Source organism: Pleurodeles waltl, chromosome 1_2 (genome assembly GCF_031143425.1).
Source record: "Pleurodeles waltl isolate 20211129_DDA chromosome 1_2, aPleWal1.hap1.20221129, whole genome shotgun sequence".
In the NCBI taxonomy this organism is placed as follows: Eukaryota; Metazoa; Chordata; class Amphibia; order Caudata; family Salamandridae; genus Pleurodeles; species Pleurodeles waltl.
The window spans coordinates 85475467-85500074 of NC_090437.1; the positions used below are offsets into that span (position 1 = coordinate 85475467).

A 24608-nucleotide genomic window follows, 5' to 3' on the forward strand; every position below is an offset into this window, starting at 1 on the left:
CAAATGGGCCATTTATTTCTCCATTGAGCCTATTTGTTAGAAATGGCCCTTTCTTCAGGGTCATACCCAGATATTTTGCCTTCCTTCTCCTCGTTTTTTTACCTTGTTTTTGTTGGATGTAGGATTCTGTGCACTTTACCACTGCTGACCAGTGCTAAAGTGCAGGTGCTCTGTACTCTAAAACATGGTAACATTGGCTTTTCCACAATTGCCATATTTAATTTACTCGTAAGTTCCAAGTAAAGTGCCCTGTCTGTGCCCACGGCCTATAAAATAAATGCTACTACTGGGCCTGCAGAACTGATTGTGCCACCCACTACAGTAGCCTTTTCATGTCTGAGGCCTTCCACTGTGGAGTCTGCCCCCACAAAGAGGTCTGGTTGACTACTGATCTGTTAAGATGCCATAGACCGACAGGTCACTAACCACGTGACATTACAGATTGATCTTAATTAGTTTTATCCTTCTAAGATTTAATGTATATATGTATTTATTACCTTGTAAATGTTTTAGGGCTCTGGATAGCTTACTATGTGTGCAATATTTTAGATTACTTTTTAAAGCTAAGTCTTATTCTTTAAGACTAACGTTCACATGTATCTATTTTCTTCGAATGCTTTTATGGCTTTTAGCCGAAATAAAGAAATATTATTACACTGCTGAGTTTGTGTATGCTATTTTAACCTTCCATTTGAACCTCGCAAGAGCACCCACTTGCCATGCCCAAACCTTCTATTTTATTACATATAAGTCACTTCTAAGGTAGGACCTAGTTAGGCCCAAGGACAGGGTGCAGTTGTAGTGGATCCTATTTGGTTTTTATTTAGAATCAGGAGATAGCTTAGCCTTCTGGCTTGCAGGCCTGTGCCCCGTCACCTACTGACTTTTAACCTACTTAGCCTGCTCTGTTTTAGAGCATTTATTTAATTATTTCTTCCAAGATGACTGCTATGTTTATAGTTAGGAAGATGTTTTGATTTCGTGTTATCATTGCTACTCTGTGAAGGTGTCACTATCAGTGTCAAAGACAAGTGATATACGGAGGTATTCACGTCATGTTCTTTCACACTTACGTGTGACAAGAACATAATGTACTTTTGGAAAATATTATTTATGTAATTGCCACCCCAAACATGGCTTCTTATCTGCTGTTTGGGAACATACCTGCATCAGGGGTCCTACAAGATCTGTATAAATACATTTCACGCAGACAGGGTTATCAGAGGGATTCCTACCAGATGCCATCAATGCTATCTATGCTACATGTCGCCTTGATGCAGACCCAGCCTTCGTGTCCCCACGGAGTCTGATCTAGAGACCTCATTCCAATGAAACAAAGGTTGGGGGCTTTTCTCATGGACATGGTACTGGAAGATTAGGTTTAACACACCTAGCTTTCTTTAGGTTAGAGATTAGGTTCATCATGCTAGGGTATTAGGGCCTATTTCACATCTCATGTTGTTGCAAGATGGTGGGGGTCTTTATATTCATGACTCTCGTTTTTACAATTCTGTTTCTTGCATTGTTCATTATCTTAATCATTGCAGCCCATGCATTTTACAGTAGATTGCAGTCTTGTTAATAAAACCTATTGAAAACTTTACTGCATCTCCTTCATTGCCTGTGTATGACTGAGACTTGTTGCTCATGTGAGAAAAGGGTACTCCGTGTTTAACCATGACTCACCTGAGATGTTGCACTCTTAAGTCCATGCGTAAATGCTGCCACAAATCACCTTTTACTATGTGGGTTTTTGGTGAGGTACTGCTTTTGAGCCGGGAGGGTCGGGCCGACAGTTGCGATTAGTTGTAGGATTGGCCTAGTCGGCTACAAACAAAAGTGCTATCATCCCTAAACCAGCAGTCTTGCCTAGAACAAGAGTCAAACTACGACACAGTGTTATTAAAAAGATGGGTCCATCACCAAAGTATAAATATGGAATTAGTTTACCACCGAATTTGTGTCAAAAAGATGCACATTCGGTTCAAAACAAGTATAAATATGGGCCTAAGGGCCAGATTTATGGAAAGTGGTGCTGCTCCTAGTGCAGTGGCACTTTCCCTGCACCCCTCAACACCCCCCTACCGCCACCATGTGTACGCCGTATTTAAAATATGGTGCACCATGGTGTAAGGTAGGGGACAATAGCGTCATCCTTCATGACGCCATTGATGTACTCTGCAGGAGTAGCGCCAAAATATTGGCGCTACTTCTGCAGAGTACATAGAACCCCATTATAAAGAACGCATGGTCCCTTTTAACGCCTGCTCATGAACAGACATTAAAAGTGCCGTAAACAATGGCGTAAGAAAATCTCATAGATTTCCTTATGCTATTTTCCGGCTCAACTAACAGAGGAACGCTCCCTTTGCATACATTATGCCTGGTGCAGGCATAATGTAGCGCAAAGGGTTACAGGGTGGCACAATGCATGCATTGCGCCACTCTGTAAATATGGCACAGGGATTTTGGCCTCATTGGGCCACATTAACGTCAAAATAAATTACATTAATGTGGCGCAAGGTGGCGCTAGGGGCCTATAAATACGCCCCTAAGTGCCTGTGGGATGAGCTGGTAAATCATCAGCTTTTAAGTAACAATGCCCATATCCCCTATTGTTATGCAAAGTACCAGTAATTCATCATGCAGCACTTTAGAAGTGCAAATAAATGAACGTTTCACTACTTTCAACATTTGCTTCCATTGTTTGCTTTCCACAAATTGCAATTTCTCCAAGCCAGTTGGGAAGGAGATTCCTGATTTTATTAAGACAACAAAGGCATGTATTATGTATTTCTCTTCTGTTTTGTTTCACAGCTTTTGAATGCCTTACAAGAACCACAATCCTGTGGACAGAATAGGAAATGACAAACAAATATATTCAATCACACATGGTACAAAAAAAGGGGTCTCCAAATAATGACTGCCTCTTTTCTCAAAGCATCCCCTAAAAAAGGTTTTCACAGTCTATGGATAAAATGAAAAATCAGAAAATCAGCAATAACCACAACAGTTCCTCTTGCCTCAATTGTATTTATTCTGGAGTCCAAGTAATAGGATCCAGTGACTCCTTCTGGTTGGTCTCCACTAGGTCCAATCCTCTAGAGTGATGGTTTATTTGGTGTTCTGGAGACTACAAGGAAGACCTGTAATCCTAGCCAGATGTCTGAGCGAGATATGGGTCTGAACCAGGAAAGACCTTCTGGATCCCCTTCCACTTCGACTCTGGCAACATCAACAGTTTTTCTCTGAATCCACTAGAAAGCCCAAAAAGTCAATTTGCTGGGAAGGAGAGAGATATGACTTCTTTACAACTACTATAAATCTCAGATTCTAAATGAAGACTGTCTCCCTCTGAACTTGATCCACCAAAAGAACCCTCTGCTGACTGAAGAATATCATGTCATCCAGGTACACAATCAGTCGTAGTGCCCGAGACTGCAGAATGGCTGAAACCAGCTTCAAAAACTTGGTTAAACACCAAGGTGCTGAAGAAAGCCTGAAAGGAAGGGATTTGAACATAGATTTCCATGTCAAAGGTTTCTCTGAAACTTCCTGTGACCTGGAATATGAGAACCGTCAGGTAAGCATCCTTAAGATCCAGTTAAACCATCCAATCCCTCATTTGCAACCTTTCCTTTAGGCAGAGTACAGTTTCCATCTTGAAATAGCAATAGAGTGCAAACTGGTCCTTTAAATTTATTTCCAGTCTGAATATTTTGATTTTCTTCTGGACCAGAAAAATATTGCTGACAAACCATTCTGGATTAATAAAACAGCTATGTTGTCCCATTTAGGAGAGGTTCCCGGACATCTGAGGAGATCAAGTTCTCCCCTTCCTGGCATAAAACCTTTAGAGCCAGATGTCTGATTTGAATGAGAATCTCCAAAAAGTCTAGAAGGAAACCATTGATAGTTTGTAGAAACCATGGATGTTTGGAAATATTTCCCCATTTCTTTACAAAGAGAGCCAACCTCCTCCTGACTTGGGCAAATTGAAGAGAGCACTCTCTCACTTTGCACTTCGTCATCCCAGGACTGGCTGGGCCAAAACTGTCCATCTTCTCCTGTGAGGAAAAAACAAAGGTTTCTATGTATTTGAATGGTCAGCTGTATTAGTGTTTGAAGGAGGGAAACTGACAGCCAGTGAAATGGCCCCAGTATCCTCTGGCCCGGGGAGAGACCCTCCCAAAAACTTTCATTAAAGAAACATGCACCTTATCAAGGGAAGAAAAACCCTGCACATAGTGCCCAATTTCCCAAATAAACTCATCCCGAAACTCATCCCTAAACAAGGTACCCTGTGAATTTGCAAAGCTTTCAGAACGTACGAGATCTCCCAATATGGGGTCTATTTGTAACAGCAAACATTTCCTCCTTTTAAAGGAAAGCCTGCATTGGCATCATCTAGAAAACACGGCACCCACTGGGCCCACCAGAACATACTTTAAGGGTCTAAGGACTCCCCTGTTGACTTCAGTTGCTCAGCTGAAAACAAAATCCTAGCTAAAGGCTCTAAGATATCCAACACTTTGTCAAAGGCATGCTTCCCATGCCTTTTGAACCCCTTTGCTGAGAACCTTCCCCCCATTGTTAAAGAAAGTCACTATTTTAGGATCAATACTAGGAGTAAGCGCCAACTTATCAGAAATAGTGGGCCTAGGGCATTCAGTCCTCATCTTGCTTCTGGTGACCTTGTCAACCTGTGTTTTCATCCATGAACTTATATGCTCTTCAACAAAAGAAAGTGGGAACCACTCAGCAGAGTGAGGATGTTGTAGAAGGAAGGGATCAAAGATAAGATTACCCTTGAAGTCTAGGATAATCTCCTGAGGTTTATCACTTTTGCCTTTTTAGTCATATTAGCAGTGTCAGAACCACCATACCCTGTGTCACTATAGTAAAGACCACCCAAGCACAATTCATCTAAGTCACCATAAGACATAAGGGGCCCACCATCTGAATCCAAAAGGGATCACACCAACCATGCACCTGGTCAATCATCCACTGTGCAACTGAAACATTGCCATCCACTTCTCCCTCTTGCACCACCAGTTGCTTAATTTTAGACATTTGTTTGCCCCCTAAGGGCACCAATAAAGATTTACTAATATCCATTGCCACAGAGTTACCAATGTTACATTCCTAAAAGAAGATGAGATCTCTTAGACATTTCTTCCTCAGACTCCCCCACATTGTTTTCACGGTCCTGACCACTGTGATCTTCCATGATGACTTAAGTTAGCCAACCTCGGGGAATTGAATCACATCAGACACCTCTTTTTTTTTTTTTTTTACATATATCAAAGCTCCAATAGTGATGAAGTGACAAAATAGCAAGAGAATTTAGGCAACCTCGCAAAGGACTTTAGGTAAATATACAGACATATCGCAAACGATGTGAGCAGATATAACATTCTACTTTGAACAAGCACAGAGTATTACATCAACATATGTAATTGAGGAAACATATCAGAAAACACATGAACCCCTTGAGTGCATCTCACACAAAAGAGATAAACAAAGCTAGCACACTCATGTTCGCTTTTACCGCAGCAGAAACAAACAAATGCCCTTTCAGAGCATTCATGCTAAGTATGAAAATAGTTAAACACTGACACCTCTCCACTGAGAGGAACAGTTACCACCCCGGATAGCCTTTTCACCCCGGATAGCTCTGCCATGCCCTGCTGAAAGTGATTTGGCAAAGGCCGCCCTTGTCAAGGTCATGAAGGGCATGCGCCTTAATGGACACTGAGGCGAAAAAACAGTTCTGGGCAGGTGCGAGATATCGCCAGGGAGGAGGAACCCCTCAATGCACCCTCACACAGAAAATGGGGGTCTGAGGTATGCACGCCAAAAGGAGCTCCAAGGGAGGGAACACCTCGAGGCCAATCAGTGGCCAGATACATGTTTTGAATGGCCCTTTGAGGGTATGACAGAGTGGGGGAGCCATTGTCAATGTTAGTTGCGCTGCTCCAAAGGACGCTCATTCAAGGAAGAGCGAGGGATCATGTTACAGAAGCAACTCCCACACCCAAGGAAGTGACAAAGCTGCAGTAGGGAAGGAGGAGGCAGTCTGGAAAGACGGTAAGCCAAGGAGCAAGGGCTGCTAAAAAAAAGTAATACCCCAGAAGGGTGGGATGGCCAAATAGAGGCTGCTTACCTGGGGGTGCCTTACGGCAGGATAAGTCAGGTGATGGGGGGCAACCCAACAGAGAGAACTCTATTTACCTCCCAAGTTGACATATATGATTTATGGCTTATCATTGATGTGTAATAAATGATTTATGACCTAATATTTGACTAACCAGAGACTGATTTATGATGGGCACTATTTGTGACAGGTCATGTCAGAATGATTTACAACTGACACACACCCCCCCACACACACATCGTCAAGGGAGAGGTTCTAATCATACATGAGAAATAAAGAAAAACTGTGGCCTATAATCCCAACAGTATACATGTCATGCCTAGTGGCGTAAGAAATATGTTATGTTGTGGAGGGGTTTGGAGTGGGACAAGTATGGTAGTTAAAAGCGCAACTGGTGCTGGTCCCTGGAAGCTCTGCTTTGAAGCCAATGAAATAAATAAATGAACCTGCATTTCTAACACAACCCCTATTGGGCAGAGTGCATTGTCTTCAATGGCAACCCAAAAACGCTTGCCCAGCCCCAAATTATCTGGCACAAAATGACAAGCCAGCAACACAGACCAGTCAAACAAAGACAACTCCTCCACCACGCTGAAAGCTTAAGTGCCACCACAAGAGAAAAGAGGAAGTCATGATTTAGAAAGCTCTATGTATTCTATGTCTGCTTGACTATAGCTGTTTGTCATTTCCTGTTTTACCCACATGATTGTAGGTCTTGTAGTGCGTTGAAAAGCTGTGAAATAAAACAGTAAAATAGGAGAAATGCATAATATGAAGCCTCAGCTGTATGTGATACATTGGAGGCTGCATGTAGGCTTATTTAACTCCTCATAAATTCCAGATAATGTACAGTAACTGACACAGTGACGTAGTGCGTTAGAGGAAACACCCCAGACAGGCAGCTAGTGAAGGGCCTTGCCGGTCCCCTCTTTACCCTTTTCATCCCACATCCTAGTACAATGCAACATGGCTTTGTAGCTGTCTTTACCCTGTTGTTACAAGAACACACCCCAACAATAAAGATTCTAGGACACCACTTTGTGTAATGATGTTGAATTGTGTTTCAGTGCATTCTCTGATATCTATGACTAGATGGCTGTTGGACCTGGCCCTTTTTACTGGGTCATTCCCAAACCTTTTGCCTTCCTCCTCCTATTTTTTGTTGACGCTAGGACTGTGGGCATTTTACCAATGCTGATCAGTGCTAAAGTGCATGTACACTCCCTTCTAAGCTTGGTATGATTAGTTACGCTTGATTAGCACATTTAAATTACCCGTAAGTCCCTTGTACAGTGGTATCCCTATACCCAGGGCCTGTAAAGTAAATGCTACTAGTGGGCCTCCAGTGGAGCTTGCAGCACCCACAGATGTAGCCTTGCAAACCTGTCTTAAACTTGCTACCGCAGGGCCTGCATGTGCAGTTTACTGCCACAGGAATCTGGCATCTAAATTTACTTGCTAGGCCTAGAACTCCGCTTTTACTACATATAATTCACCTCTAAGGTAGGCCCTAGTTAGCCCTATGGGCAGGGTGCTGTGTATGTAAAAGGTAGGACGTGTGTTTACGTACTACATGCCCTAGCATGACAGTCTATTTGGTTTCTCACTACTGTGAGTGCTGCCTCTCTCATAGGATTGCATTGATAATGCCCTAACATATGTTTAAGTGGTATTTTCTGATCTATGAGGGGTAAGTAGGCATGTTTGGTATGGTTGTAAGGGTGGTGAGAAATTCTGCTTACTGGTGTGGGTGGGTTTTTTATTACCATCATAAAAACACCACTTTTAGAAAGTGGGCATTTCTCTGTGCTTATGACTTCGGTGTTTTGCAGATAATCACCAATCCACATCTGCAGCAGAGTGACAGCTGGGCTTTGTGCATACCTTTCAGACAGCCTGTATACAGGGAGGATGGAGGTGTCATAAGAGTGCATCTGCATATTGAATGGTCTTCCTGGGCTGGGAGAGGGAGAGGTGGGGCACACCTGCATTTGTAAAGGCTGTGCCCTGGCCTCACACAAGGGGCTCGTTTATCCACCACTGATGTTTGGAACCAGTACCGGAGGAGAAAGGGAAGACTTCTGGAACCGGTTAGTACTGTTCGGAGCCTCTTCTCCCCCTTTATGAAGGCTGCCCAAAATAAGTATAAGTACAGGGGACTGTCCTCCACATTTTTAGACCACTTTTGGAACTTTAACCGGACCTCTGCCTGAGGGGCTACTGGACTGCACAAAGGACTTATCTGGACTGCCCTTCTTTTTGTTGCCCTGTCGCCAGGTGTCAAGTAGGTGGCACAAAGGACCCATCAGGATTGCTTTTCTGCTTGTTGCCCTGCTGACCAGCTGCCCCTCTAGGCTTGAACTGGACTGGCTTTGCTGGACTGTTTGTGGTGATTACCCCTACCTGCCTGTGGGTGCTGGTCTCCCCGTCACTTGCAGTCTGCCTTCGTGTCCCCCTCTGAGTGTCTCGGTGAAGCCCAGCGCATGGGGAGTGCTGTGGGTAGCTCCTTGCTTTATTTACTGTCTTATGATCAGAGCGTGTAGAACGCTCCACTCTGGTCCATGCAGCACATGAAGAGCGCTTCTCTTTAATTATTGTCCACCCGCCTGGACACCAGAAAGCACTCCTGTGCCACCCTATGTGCGCCTGCCCTCTTTACAGGTGTGGAGTGGCCGCAAGGAGCCGCCGGCAGCACAGAAGAGGCGCACACTCTCTTGTGCCACTAGGTCTCTGGCAGGCACTTACTTGTGTGCAAAATCACCACTGAAGCCCAAGCTGGACAACCATGACCGCAGGAACCAAGAAGAAGTGGAGAGTTCTGCTGGCCGGGGAGGTGGGGAGTGTGCCTGGCCCCCTAGAGGACTAAGAGGCCTTGTCCCGCATGAGGACGGGTCCTGAGCCAGGAGGCTCACCCCACCTGGCCGCATTGTTGGGAAGGGAGGTGTGGAGTCTCCAAGGATGCAGGAAGGTGACTTGTCCAGGGGAACAGAAGCCTCAATGGAGGCCCCGCCTGGGTGAGGGTTACTTGTCGTAGGTGGCCCCAGTGTGGGTAGAGGGGTCGCCTTTCACCCAGGAGGTGTCCTCCTTTCAGTCCTCCCCATCCCCTGCATTGGAAGTACCGACGATCATGGAGGCGGTGGTTGCTGAGGGTAAGCCCCTCTACTTATTTTCAGCGGCAGAATTGTTTGGCTCGCAAGACAGGGAGGTAACCTCGACGGAGGTCCAGTCTCTGCTGAGCCCTCCCTTTTTTTCTTTTTCCTGCATTTATGGTAATAGGAGCGCAGGAGCTCCTGTGGGGACGGAGTGTGCCCCAGTCTCCACATTCGCCGTAAAAGAAGTGCAGGTACGGCTCTGAGTGTTTTCCCAGCCGTCCATGACCTAATGTTCTGTGTTACATCGTTTTTGCCTTGATCGGCGATGGACACATTTTCAGGGCCTGCATAATCTGCACTGGGAGGATATTGTCTTTATAATATGTATGACAGAAGCAACCCTTCTCCTTTGGCCTTACTGTGATGTTGTAGCAGGGTGCATCTCACTCATTGATGGCATAGAACATAACACGTACAGTGTAAGGACCATTTCTTTCTAGTTGCATTCATAATTATGTCTTGGTATGCTTATTTTGACGTGTATGTTGGTGGTAATGACAACCTGACTACTGCTTGTGTTGCAGGATAGTAGTAACCTATATGTTTATCTGACTACTGCTTGCTTTTGCAGAATAGTAGTAATCTGTGTAATGGTCTGACCACTGCTTGTGTAGGGTATTACTGAGACTTTTTGTGTTTGTCCTAATGATGTTTTATGCAATACAGTTTATTGATATATAACTTGTTGTAGCGTCTCCTTTGTGATGTATGTATTGTGCTACTTGTGCTGTGTGTGATGTGCAATCGCTTTACACATTGCCTATGGGATAAGCCTGACTGCTCGTGCCAAGCCTCCAAGGGGGTAAGCAGGGGTTATCTTTGGTGTGTAACTCCCTCGCCCTGACTAGAGTGGTGGGTTCTGCCTGGCCTAGGTACATACCAGAGCCAACCAGAAACACCATTTCTAACAATAACCCCTTTACATTTCTGAAGTATTATAGACAAAACAGACGAAACATAAATATATCCCGTGGTTTTTGCCCTCTTAACTCAAAGAAATGCTCTGGAGTCAGAAAACATCAAAAAAGTATGCAGCGTGTCCTTATTTTCATATTGATATTTCCTTTCTGGCATTTTCCCTTCCCATTGTTCTCAGGACATTTCATGGATCAGACCTTCACTGCTTTGGAATGCCATGCTATTAGGGGCGGCTCCTCCATTAGGGCGGAGGAGTGTCGCTCCTTGCCAGCAGCGGCAGCTGCAAACGTTTTACAAAAAAAACAATAATAAACTGTGCTTATTATAATTTTTTGGTAAAAGGGGCTGGGCCACAGGGTGAAGAGCAGTGAGGGGAGTGCACAGCACTCCCCATCAGAGTGCATGTGTGTTTGGCCCGCCGTCTTGGGCCGTCCAAACACACATTCACAGTAGGCTCTTGCCAGCCCAGCAACACAGTTGAGAGCTGTCTGCCTGTTTTGAGCAGCATCAGGATTAGCCGCAGGGCAGGCTGTGAGCCTGTGTCTGCAGCCTGAAGCTACGAGGGATAGAGAAGCGGCGTAGCGGCAAGGGAGAAGGAAAGTTTTTTAAAAATGTTATTACTTTTTCATTTAATTGTTATTTATCCCCCCCTCCGCACACCGCCCTGCCTTGCCCCTTCTGGTTGCCGTGAGCCACGACTGCATGCTACGTTTTTCTTTTTCTGGGATATCACATGCTTTAGGAGACAAACTGCCACCCGTTGCGACAAAATAACTGCCTGGGTGCGATGCTGTCATTAGAATGGGTGCGTCAGCGAGTGGTCATCCTTTCCATCTCTGCCTATTATGAGAAAGAGCTCCTGTCTCATTTCGATTGCCATTGCTAGAAATACATAATTGACATCTCTGCCTCTTATTTGGCAGACGAATAGTGCTGCTAAAGAAAAAAAAAGAAAACCAGAAAAAATAACAACAATTCCCTATTTTTGTGTGAAACAACCAACATTTAAGTTTCTTGGCAGTCAGGTGAACATTCCTTAGAGGTTTACTTAATATACCAGTAAGAGGCTGCTATTACATCATAAAAATTACTTTGCTGGTAATCTGCAGCTTTTAAATAAAGAGTGTAATCCATTCCTGAAATGAGCATTGGAAAACTCAGGTGCAAAATTTAGCTTTTTTTCCTACTTACTTTCATTGTACTTTTGTACTTTTATTGGACGCTTACAACCACCATCAGCTTGGTTTTTAAAAAGAAATATATTTTATTTGTTATATGGTTGTGAAGAATAACGTAAGATAGGTAAATACATAAATAAAACCATTGCTCCGGAGATGACTTTGATTGACAAGGGTGGACCTATTGGTTTTGCTAATACTTATTTAGGTCTGGTGCAAGCCAAGACGTCTTGATTTAACTAAAATTATGTATACAATGTACGTATTTGGGCTTTCAACCAGCTCTCTTCATCCATTTGTCTATTATGTCATTTACATTTTTCTTCCACCTTCTTCATCATACAACGTGATGGAGAGGGTCACCCACTTAAACCCTTGGCTAACTGTGAGTGACAGCATTCTTCCCTTTCACATGAGCGCATCCACACAGAAAGTATTTTCCTGAAGTGCCAGAGACTATTTTAGCAGTTGATGCTTTCTGAGACAAAAGTATGTTTGCCTTTAGCCACTGTTTTATTTTTTGTAAATGGATGAAGGCATGGCAACTTCCCCAACGATAAAGTATTGTACGTTAACATGACAAAACAAGCATGGACAAAGCCAAAGGCTGGTAGACAACACCAGACTTATTGGCTTTCACAATGCTTGTTTTTCTTTGCATTCTGATATTGTAATTTTCATTTTGCCATTTTAGAAGCAGGACTACAAAACCTAGATTGCAACGAATGAACGCAAACTGGCTAAATATGACTAATGTGAAGTTTCAGTATAAAGGTCAAGTAATTCTTTCCGGGAACGTTAGTGGCTTGTGACTTGTGATCCTTCTTCAATGTCTCTAATTAGATATGCTTTGGTTTTCATATTGGTGGCATCCAAAGCAGTACCACAGGTTATTTTAGTTTTTTTAGGTTTTACAAAATATGATCTAGCTTTCGTGTATGACGAGGTGGTCAGTGACACTGTAGCAAAACAGAATGTAGGGGGCTTCAGACAAGTGGAGCCGGCCCATGATTTCACTAAATTTCACTACATAGGCAATAGTGTCAGGTGTTTGTCAGAAAAGCATTGGTGGCAGGGTGTCCTGATGATGTTAGAGGCCACAGTGAAGTGAATTTCTGCTGCTGGGATTTTCCCTGCTGATGTAAAGGCAAGTCCTCTGCTATTGTGCACTGGATATACCTCTGGAAGAAGGTGGTGAAATGTATTTGCTTCAGTCAATTACTTAACTTTACAATAAAGTGTCACACTTCAGTCTAGGAAATGTCACACATGAGCACCCTGCAAACATATATATGTTACACCTAAGCAGAATGGAAACTTGAAAACCATAGCCATGACAAGTAAATTTATTGCAATGTGTTTTCTGTACTCGTTTCAGTCATAACTAAATGAGGCATGTCTCTCTGCCAAACATTTAAGTCGTTGCATATTCCCAAAAATCCTTTCTTAATTTGTTTTTTCTGAACCCGTTTGACTGCTCTCCCAACTTTGTCGTATTTGAGTGCCATCATGTTCGTTTTTTTTTGCCAACACACAAACTAATGTAATTTCAGGCTTTCAGGGAAAGGCATGGGAGCAGAAAAACTTGGCCTGGGAATGTGTTTCTTAAAGACATTTCAGCTCAAATTTTCTCAAGTGTGCAAGGGTTGTCACCCTCAAAATCTTCAGGTTTTAAGCCCTGTAGGGACTGTTACAAACTAACATCAGTGTCAGATCCCCACCAGGTATACTTGTGGTGCCTGGAGCCGAGCCACAACTCCAAGGCCTTCACTTGACTGTGCATTGATGAGCCTGAAGACCATCAGGGGGCACAAGGTGAAACCCTACATCGGCAAGCATAAGAAGATTGAATGTTGGGACCACTCCAAGATGCAGTCTGTGTCCAAGGTTCATCCTGATTCCATTCCCATTCCCAGAGTTGTCAGAGCTGCTCGAGTGGCTGGTCTTCTATATTCACAAAGTCATCTTGTAACTCTAAAATAAACACAAAAAATGGATGCAGGGCCATGCTCCCTCATGCCTCTCACCTTCACCTGAGCAGGTCCGGGGGCAGCACTACTGTTCTAAATCTCGCATGAAGTCAGCTGACCTTGGAGCAAATTCCACAACTAGTGCTGGCACAACCTAACTTTCTTGGGCCGAAGCTTCACATTGAGGAAGTCCCTGAAGCCAAGCTCTGGCTCTTCAGATCCCTACTGACTCCTTCTGGTGCATCTCTGGGTCCAATGAAGCCAAGAGGCTCTTTGTCTGGAGTACAGCTAATGGGTTTGCCTTCAGCACTGTTTGGACCCTCCTAGCCCACCTTGCTTCTGGCTCCCCTCTTGACCCTGCTTTTGGCCCAAGAATTGTGTTGGCCCTGGGTTCCTTGATGCCAATGCTAACGCCATAAATGCCGGAGAACCCAATCGTTCTCTCTGATGCCGAGTCAGCTCCCATTTGACCTTGACTGAAGTTGCACTATATTCTGCCTTAGGTGCCTCTTCCTCCATTAAATATACTAGTCGTTCAAGGGAGGCAGGCCACTTTGCATTCCCTCTTTGGCACTGATTCTGATAACTGTGATCAAGGTGATGAGTTCACTCAGCCCTACAATGATGACTATTGGCATGAGGACTTGAAGGAGGCTAGTGGCCTCAATACCTCTTTTGAGACAACTCTTTTTTCTCCCCTTGAACCTGCCATGGAGGAATCTGCCTCTTACGCTGTGATTATGCACAGGACGGCAAGGTTCTCGAACTCCCGCTCACCACCGTGGAGGTAAAAACTAAAGTTCGTACTGAGGTCATGCAACCTGGACAAACGTCTGCTGAGCTTCTTCTCCCATTTAATAAGGCAATGATGGAAACGTTGTTAGGGGCCTGGGTCAACCATAGTCTGCGACCCCTGTTGACTGAAAAATTGCCAGATGCTATAGTCCTGTTCCATGTGTCCCTGCTTTCCTTTTTGCTGCACCCTTTACCCAACATCCCTTTGGTACAAGTGTCCATGCGTCTATCTAATAAGATCATGTTTCCTACCACTCCCTCTGACAGGGAACCTAAATGAGTGGAAACATTTGTCAAACAGGTCATTTCCTCCACCACTCTGACCCTCTGCTCTGTCAACATCAGATGCTTCTTTGGGCGCTACTCCCATGCTATTTGGGATTCTGTGGCACAAGTCCTTCCTGGTGTGCCTGACAACCTTCATCCTGTCCTAGCTCAGGCAATGCAGAATGGTCATGATGCGCCAAGTTGCCAATTCATTGCGGCTTGGACACCAACAATTCCATTTGGCAAGCTATTGGCACCAGTGTTGCCATATGCCACCAAAGCATGGCTGAGATCAACTGAGTTTTCCGGTGATGTCCAGTCCTTCCTGATGGGCATGTCCTTTAATGAGATACCCCTGTTCAGGGACAGGGCTGATTCCACTCTCTAGCGACTTAAAGATAGCAGGTCTATCGCTTGCTGTCTGGGCATCTCCACCACTCCTCGCCAACTGCACCAGTTCCAATATCCTTTCATGGTTTTGAATGAGGCAGCTTGCCAACCCCCTCAGGGGTCCCAGCAATGTTGCGGTTGTGGGCAAGGTGCCGTCTGCCAGACAGCCAAGGCCAATGTGCCATCAAGTATGCCAATCCCCCATCCACCCCCCCACCGCAGCCCGACATACCAAGCCTCTTTAGAGTGTCCTTAACGGAGCACAGCCACCCGGTGGGAGGCAGAATCCAGTGATCCTTTCTGGGTTGACAAGTGATCACTTCAGACAGGTGGGTCCTGCAAATAGTTTGTAGGCGTTTGTAAGGAAATGCCTCCTTGGCATGGTTGCCCCCTGACTTTTTGCCTTTGCTGATGCTATGTTTACAATTGAAAGTGTGCTGAGGCCTGCTAACCAGGCCCCAGCACCAGTGTTCTTTCCCTAACCTGTACTTTTGTATCCACAATTGGCAGACCCTGGCATCCAGATAAGTCCCTTGTAACTGGTACTTCTAGTACCAAGGGCCCTGATGCCAAGGAAGGTCTCTAAGGGCTGCAGCATGTCTTATGCCACCCTGGAGACCTCTCACTCAGCACAGACACTCTGCTTGCCAGCTTGTGTGTGCTAGTGAGGACAAAACGAGTAAGTCGACATGGCACTCCCCTCAGGGTGCCATGCCAGCCTCTCACTGCCTATGCAGTATAGGTAAGACACCCCTCTAGCAGGCCTTACAGCCCTAAGGCAGGGTGCACTATACCATAGGTGAGGGTACCAGTGCATGAGCATGGTACCCCTACAGTGTCTAAACAAAACCTTAGACATTGTAAGTGCAGGGTAGCCATAAGAGTATATGGTCTGGGAGTCTGTCAAACACGAACTCCACAGCACCATAATGGCTACACTGAAAACTGGGAAGTTTGGTATCAAACTTCTCAGCACAATAAATGCACACTGATGCCAGTGTACATTTTATTGTAAAATACACCACAGAGGGCACCTTAGAGGTGCCCCCTGAAACTTAACCGACTGTCTGTGTAGGCTGACTAGTTCCAGCAGCCTGCCACACCAGAGACATGTTGCTGGCCCCATGGGGAGAGTGCCTTTGTCACTCTGAGGCCAGTAACAAAGCCTGCACTGGGTGGAGATGCTAACACCTCCCCCAGGCAGGAGCTGTGACACCTGGCGGTGAGCCTCAAAGGCTCACCCCTTTGTCACAGCCCAGCAGGGCACTCCAGCTTAGTGGAGTTGCTCGCCCCCTCCGGCCACGGCCCCCACTTTTGGCGGCAAGGCTGGAGGGAACAAAGAAAGCAACAAGGAGGAGTCACTGGCCAGTCAGGACAGCCCCTAAGGTGTCCTGAGCTGAGGTGACTCTGACTTTTAGAAATCCTCCATCTTGCAGATGGAGGATTCCCCCAATAGGGTTAGGATTGTGACCCCCTCCCCTTGGGAGGAGGCACAAAGAGGGTGTACCCACCCTCAGGGCTAGTAGCCATTGGCTACTAACCCCCCAGACCTAAACACGCCCTTAAATTTAGTATTTAAGGGCTACCCTGAACCCTAGAAAATCAGATTCCTGCAACTACAAGAAGAAGGACTGCCTAGCTGAAAAACCCCTGCAGAGGAAGACCAGAAGACGACAACTGCCTTGGCTCCAGAAACTCACCGGCCTGTCTCCTGCCTTCCAAAGATCCTGCTCCAGCGACGCCTTCCAAAGGGACCAGCGACCTCGACATCCTCTGAGGACTGCCCCTGCTTCGAAAAGACAAGAAACTCCCGAGGACAGCGGACCTGCTCCAAGAAAGGCTGCAACTTTGTTTCCAGCAGCTTTGAAAGAACCCTGCAAGCTCCCCGCAAGAAGCGTGAGACTTGCAACACTGCACCCGGCGACCCCGACTCGGCTGGTGGAGATCCAACACCTCAGGAGGGACCCCAGGACTACTCTAAGACTGTGAGTACAAAAACCTGTCCCCCCTGAGCCCCCACAGCGCCGCCTGCAGAGGGAATCCCGAGGCTTCCCCTGACCGCGACTCTTTGAATCCTAAGTCCCGACACCTGGGAGAGACCCTGCACCCGCAGCCCCCAGGACCTGAAGGACCGGACTTTCACTGGAGGAGCGACCCCCAGGAGTCCCTCTCCCTGGACCAAGTGGAGGTTTCCCCGAGGAACCCCCCCCTTGCCTGCCTGCAGCGCTGAAGAGATCCCTAGATCTCCCATTGACTTCCATTACAAACCTGACGCTTGTTTCTACACTGCACCCGGCCGCCCCCGCGCTGCTGAGGGTGAAATTTCTGTGTGGGCTTGTGTCCCCCCCGGTGCCCTACAAAACCCCCCTGGTCTACCCTCCGAAGACGCGGGTACTTACCTGCAAGCAGACCGGAACCGGGGCACCCCCTTCTCTCCATTCTAGCCTATGTGTTTTGGGCACCACTTTGAACTCTGCACCTGACCGGCCCTGAGCTGCTGGTGTGGTGACTTTGGGGTTGCTCTGAACCCCCAACGGTGGGCTACCTTGGACCAAGAACTAAGCCCTGTAAGTGTCTTACTTACCTGGTTAACCTAACAAATACTTACCTCCCCTAGGAACTGTGAAAATTGCACTGTGTCCACTTTTAAAACAGCTATTTGTGAATAACTTGAAAAGTATACATGCAATTTTGATGATTTGAAGTTCCTAAAGTACTTACCTGCAATACCTTTCGAATGAGATATTACATGTAGAACTTGAACCTGTGGTTCTTAAAATAAACTAAGAAAAGATATTTTTCTATACAAAAACCTATTGGCTGGATTTGTCTCTGAGTGTGTGTACCTCATTTATTGTCTATGTGTATGTACAACAAATGCTTAACACTACTCCTTGGATAAGCCTACTGCTCGACCACACTACCACAAAATAGAGCATTAGTATTATCTCTTTTTGCCACTATCTTACCTCTAAGGGGAACCCTTGGACTCTGTGCATACTATTCCTTACTTTGAAATAGTGCATACAGAGCCAACTTCCTACAGCGTTATACCCTACCATTCCCGTCTACCTTGCCGCACCTTCCAGCAAACCTGCAATGACGGATGGAGTACAATCTTTCCATTTTGCAGCAGGAAGTGCAAGCTTGTTTTGCCAAAGAGGCTGTAGAGACGGTGCTGGTGCCAGAGGTAGAGAAGTGGTTTGTATTTCTGCTATTTTCTGGTGGCAAAGAAGGATGGAGGCCTTCGGCCTATTCTGTATCTGCACCCTGTCAATGCTATCCTCCAGAAGCAGAAATTTAAGATGCTCACCATGGCCCAGGTCTTGCTTGCCCTTGACTCTGGAGAGTGTATAAAAGGGTTGGACCTGCAGGTTGTCTATTGTCATATTTTGGTCCTACCGGCCCATCGGTGTTACCTGTGGTTCATGGTGGGACAGGAGCATTTCCCACTTGTTGTGCTCCCCTTTAATCCAACCAGTGCCCCTTTGGGAGTTCACGAAAGTGATGGCAGTGGTGGCAGCTCACCTTCAGGACATTCAGACTAAGGGCCAGATGTAGCAAAGTGTTTGCGCCTCGCAAACGGCGAAAATCGCCGTTTGCGAGGCGCAAAAGCCACTTTGCCATTCAGAAATGCATTTTGCGAGTCGGCTCCGACTTGCAAAATGCATTTCCGACTCGCAAATAGGAAGGGGTGTTCGCTTCCTATTTGCGACTCGCAGTGGGATGCAATTCCATTTGCGACCGCGTACGCGGTCGCAAATGGAGTCGCAGTTACCATCCACTTCAAGTGGATGGTAACCCACTCGCAAATTGGAAGGGGTCCCCATGGGACCCCTTCCAGTTTGTGACTGGAACCCAAATTATTTTTTCAGGGCAGGGAGTGGTCCAAGGGACCACTCCCTGCCCTGAAAAAAAAACCGAAACTAAAGGTTTCGGTTTTTTTTGAAGTGCAGCTCGTTTTCCTATTAGGAAAACGGGCTACACTTCAAAAAAAAAAACTGCTTTATTTTAAAGCAGGTCGCGAACATGGAGGTCTGCTGACGACAGCAGGCCTCCATGTTAGCGAGTGCCTATACTCGCAATGGGGCCGCAATTTGCGACCCACCTCATGAATATTCATGAGGTGGGTCATTGCGACCCCATTGCGAGTTGCAGTCGGTGTCTGAGACACCGTACTGCATAGCAATTTGCGACTTGCAAATTGCGAGTCGCAGGGACTCGCAATTTGCAAGTCGCAAATTGCCGACTTGCTACATCTGGCCCTATGATCCTGATCTTTCAGTCTTGGTCCTTGATTTCAGTCAGGTTGACTCTAAGGCCGCTGGGGCTGAGGACCATCCACTTGGTGTTTAAAGCCTTCCTGTTGTCCATCAAAGGGAGGCTGGTAAAGGTGCTGACAGACAACACTGACACAATGTGGTACTGCAACAAACAGGGCAGGGTGAGGCCTTAGACACTGTGCCAGGAAACCTTGCGCCTCTGGAATAGTTTGAACCACCAAGGAACTTTTCCTGTTTTGAACCACCTAGCCTAAACATTGAATGCTAGGGTAAACAAGCTCAGTCAGTGACATCTAGTAGACCAGGAGGTGGCACATGGTCTCTTCCACGACTTGAGAACCATGGCTCGATCTGTTTGCCACCACTGAGAATGCACAGTGTCAGCTCTTCTGCTCACTGGAGTCCCCAAGGCATCTGTGACAAGTTCTGCCTTGAGTGGTACTCTGGAGTCCTGTATGCCTTTCTACTGAAGCCACTCCTGCCCTGATTTCTCAAGAAGATCAGGATCAACCAGACCTAGGTCATCCTAGAGCCTCTGGATTTTGGCATGGATAGTATAATGTCAAGAACTCTTGTTCTTGAGCATATGTCCTTTGATCAGGCTGCCACTTCAGGAGGGTAGCATTCTGCACCAGGGCCTTCGTACTCTCCAAACCTCTTGCTTGGAGATTAAACGGTCACAACTGAACACCTGCGACCTTCCTCTAGAGGTGGTTGATGTCATCTTGTCAGCCAGGCATTCCGTAAAGAAAACTGTATCAGCCTATGGTTGGGAGAAATTTGTGACTCAGTGCGGCACACACTAAATTGCCCCCCTCCAGGCCAGGTTTGGCACCAAAAAGTATAGCACCGGCTTGTGCCATTCCTGAGCACCAGCCAGGTGCCAAATAAATGGAATGGCGCAAGCCGGTGCTCAGCTTGGGCCAGCGCCAACTAAAATGACGCTAGGTGGGTGGGGGTGGCAATAGGGATGGAGGAGGTTGTGCCCCGAAAAATGACGCTAGCCTAGTTAGTGGCAAAAACAAATGCCTCTAACCAGACTAGCACAATTTCCTGGTGCACAACCACCAAAAACAAGTCTCCTGTCTTAGTAAAGACAGGAGTCATGACCACCACCCCTATGGCCAGCACAGGGGACATGTCCCCTGGGCATGTCAATTGCATTCTGTGCCATGAAGGGGGCCCCAAGTTAGGGCCCCCGATGGCACTTAAAAAAATAAAAAATACAATATATATATATATATATATATATATATATATATATATATATATATATATATACTTACCAATATTTACCCTATTTACCTGGGATGGTGTCCTCATTGTTTGGTGTACCTCTGTTGTGGGTGGGGGTGTTCCTGGGGCTTGGGGTGGGCACCTGGTCTGATCCAGGCATTAAGCACCATTATTTAGCTCCTCCTTCCACCCGTGCCTTATTTTTGCACTGGAGATAAATATGGGGCTATGGGGATGGCACCATTTTTTGGCTGGGAACGCCTACCTTGAATCTCATTGATGCAAGGTAGGTGCATGCATCCCAAAAATGATTCAAACTCGTTAGATATGTCTAAAGTTAAAATATATATATGACTTGAGTTTGCGCCGAATTTACATGAAAAAATGACACAAATCTAGCGCAAACAGGGTATGACAGATTTATCAACAATATTTCGGATCAACCCCTAATGTAATATTTCCTATATTATTTTGTCATTGGATTCAGCTAGTATGGAAACAATTGATAGCTATGTAGTTAAATAACCGATATGCTATTCTTTCTCACAGGTCAGAGCTTTGTGTACGGGAAGACGTGGGGTGTGAGTACTGTGAATATTGGACCTGCTCAGCAGAGAAAGAAGCCCTTCGAGTACACGTCACTCTTCTAAGAGTGGAAGAACATTCAGAGGACAACCTTCAGTTAGAAGATATCAGCAGTCCTTGATCATGAACAAGCCAAAGCAAAGTTTTGATGACTGACACAAAACATGCAATTCCTGTGTTCCATAATCTAATAATAAAATCAGAAGTGTTCCACGTCACTCTCTGTGATGCTGCTGACGTTTGTTTCATTACTTTCACCAGAATATTTAACGAAATTAACATTAAAATGAATTGCAAAACCCTATAAACATTTAAATTCACCGAGTACATTGTAATTTAACCTAAGCACAAATTACAAATCACAGAACACAGAGATTTGCCTGCTTCTTTAGTGACAACATTGGGTAAAATGTATTGCTATCGAAAGGTACTCAATTACTAGAGTAGCTTAAACTCAGACAACTCTAAAAATAGAATTCAAACAATTGTTTATCCTAGGAATAGTCAACACGAAATCCTATTGCAACAGTTAAAAAAACCTCTGAGACATTGAAGGCCTCATTACGAGTGGTGAAATTTCACCTGGAGTTATACCTCTGGATGGAATTATGCTACCCACAATTATAAGTGTTTCTGAGACCCAAATTATTGGGTCTGCAAACTCTGAACCTGATAATCCAGGTCACTGAGGCACTGGATCCCACTTTGCCGATGCATGGGCTGTGGGTTGAGTGAATCAACACAATGTTGTGTCCGCGTCTTCTTGGTAGACTGGGAACACTTATTAACAGAGCAGGAACAATACACACTAATAACCAAGCAGTGAAAGAACAGATGTTGCTATTGCTGAATGTCATTTTATTCATCTTGGAAGGATGAATTCAAGATTGTGACCTACAGGACATTTTTGTATGAAATCCCCCATAAGAGACTGAATATACCACTTGTGTCTGAGAAATGATGGCCACACATATTTCACACCTACCTAAAGAGATGAGCTTATTAAAAGCAAGAAATTCCCTTTGATGTAGCAAAATCACTGAATTCAATTTCACAAATGTGGACTGTTTGGAGAAATTTACTTTTATGTAGAATTATTATATCATGTACAAAAAATACTTCGATTTCCTAGGGAGTGAAGGCAACGTAGTATATAATTGTTTTTGTATAGTGAATAGAAAATGTTTGAGAATACAAGATATTAAATTTTTCATCGAAAAATACTCAATCTTGCACTCACATTCTTTTATCCACCAACCAGCTTATTCTTGCATTAAATTAGAAGAACAAAGAAAGCATGCCCCTGCCTAAATGGTATGCTAGCAATAAAAAAATAAACAGCACTGTGCAACCGTCTTGCAATCATACTGTACATAATGTAGAATTTTTTAAAGGTCCAACATGAATGGCATGTTTAGAAGAAATGGTACACTGTACACAATACCATTCCAAGATGGCTGTCCATCTTAGAAGCAGTTTAGAAGCAATGGATGAAATGCAAATGAAAGATGTAGCAAAAGAAGGGCCCAGTAGCACTGTCTGGGTGGGGGTTGTCAGTCCTTTGAGTGAGGGCGAGCCACTGGACTTTAAAGTGTGAGAGCCTCTCCACCCTTCCTGCCCAGGGAATCCATCTGTATGCAGATGATTGCAAATGCAGCTGGGTGTACTGTGTTTATGGCTGTCTGGGTGGAATGCACCATGGGAGCTGTCAACCAGAACAGCCCAGACGTGGATTGGAGACAGGCTGTAAGACATAACTGGCAGTAAGTGCTGAGAAATGCTTACTTTCTAGAAGTGGCATTTCTGAAATAGTAATGTAGAATCCAGCTTCACCAGTAAGTAGGATTTCTTATTACCTTTCCAACCATACCAAATATGACAAGTCTATGCCTCTAAGATCAGAAATGTCCAATTAAAAGCATGGAAGGCAATCATTAATGATAGCCCATGAGCGGAGCAGGCTCCACAGTAGTGAAAAACAAATTTGGGATTTTTCACTACCTGGACATGTAAAACGTATAAGTACCTGTCCTGCCTTTTACTCATATAGCAACCTGCCCTATGCGTTACCAAGGACCTACCTTAGAGATGACTTATATGTAAGAAAAGGGGAATTTATGGCTTGGAAAGTATTTTTAAATGCCAAGTCGATGTGGCAGTGAAACTGCACACACAGGCCTGGCAATGTCAGACGTGAGACATGGTTAAGGGGCTAATTATGGGGCTAGCACAATTAATGCTGCAGGCCCACTAGTAGCATTTCATTTATTGGCCCTGGACACATGCAGTGCACTTTACTAGGGACTTACAAGTAAATTAAATACGCCAATTGGGTATGAGCCAATGTTACCATGGTTTAGGGAGAGAGCCCATGCACTTTATCACTGGTTGGCTGTGGTAAAGTGCCCAGAGTCCTAAAGTCAACCAAAACGAGCTCAGAAAAAGAGGAAGAGGGAGGCAAAAAGGTTGAGGTGACCCTTCAAAGAAGGCCATTTTCCAACACAACCCCCTCCCAGCCTATAGTCAGGGTAGACTAATCAATAACTTGATGGACTTCCCTGCTTAGGGCGATAGAACGTGGACAATGGCCCACTACTGCAGGGATACTTGCCAGTTCTATGCCTTTCTGAACTCAGTTGGATCCCTCTGTCTATATTCTCTGGGGCCATGACCCATGGGCAACTCTTCTCCTCACATCTGGACACCATCTGTGAAGCACCTAAACGTAATTTGCTCACAGATGCATCCCAATAGAGCCCGTCTGTCGTTTACCATTTGTTGGCTTGCATGACATACTGCTATGCAGCCTTGTAATTCGTTACTGCAGGCTGGGCATAATTTCTGTTCCTCTGTGTGAAGCAGAGACCAAGCAATGATTGATTCAGCTTAATCAGTGCCCGTCCACTGCTCCTAACATGATTGAGGTACTATTTTGTTCTTTTTAACTTCTAGTGGCCTGCAAACAGAAGGCATATGACTGTCAAAAACGTGCAGAGCAGGACAAACAAAATTGCAAAGTTTTATTTTTTATAGCTAACTTTCTTTTATTTTGTCAAGTCGTCTTTTCTCACTTTGCACTCATGTTTTCTTTTGTTTTTGCTCATGGGCACTGAAAAGATGTCGATAGTTTTGTTCTAAATATTGCAAAGCGACATTGTTTCTTTATTATGTGTAATTTCTGAAAAAATGATTTAACACATAATCGTAATCGTCCAGTACACCCCAATCCATCCGACTCCACTCTGCCCCACAACAATCCACCCCACCTCAGCCCGCAACAATCCACCTCACCCCAATCCAGTCCACTCCGACCCACCCCACTCCAATCCTACCAACCAACCCCAATGTAATATGCCCTACTCCGGGTCACCCCACTCCACTCCAAAACAATCTGCCCTGCTCTACTCCAAAACAATCTGCCCTACTCCAGTCCAAAGAAATCTGCCCCACTCTAATTCAAAACAATCTGCCCCATTCCAATCTGTAAATTTCAAAACAATCAGCTTCAATTGTGCCATTGCAATCGAAAACAATCTGCCCCACTTTAATCCAAAACAATCTCCCATCTGCCCCACTCCAATCTGCCCTACTCCCATCCAATCCACCCCACACCAACCTAATCCAATCCAACCCACCCTAACTCACTCCAATCCAAGCCACCCCATTCAAATCCACCC

The 24608-nt window shown here is 45.2% G+C and overlaps 1 protein-coding gene across 1 annotated transcript in view; it reads left to right on the forward strand.

Moving 5' to 3' along the window:
• The window catches only part of LOC138253554 (ciliary microtubule inner protein 2B-like), a 128805-nt gene extending 106681 nt beyond the window's left edge, over positions 1 to 22124 (forward strand). The window contains exon 6 of the mRNA XM_069205795.1: positions 20896 to 22124. Coding sequence (XP_069061896.1) covers positions 20896 to 20996 — 101 coding nt within the window. The 3' untranslated portion in view covers positions 20997 to 22124. The remainder of the gene's footprint in view (positions 1 to 20895) is intronic.
• Positions 22125 to 24608: the final 2484 nt, after the last annotated feature.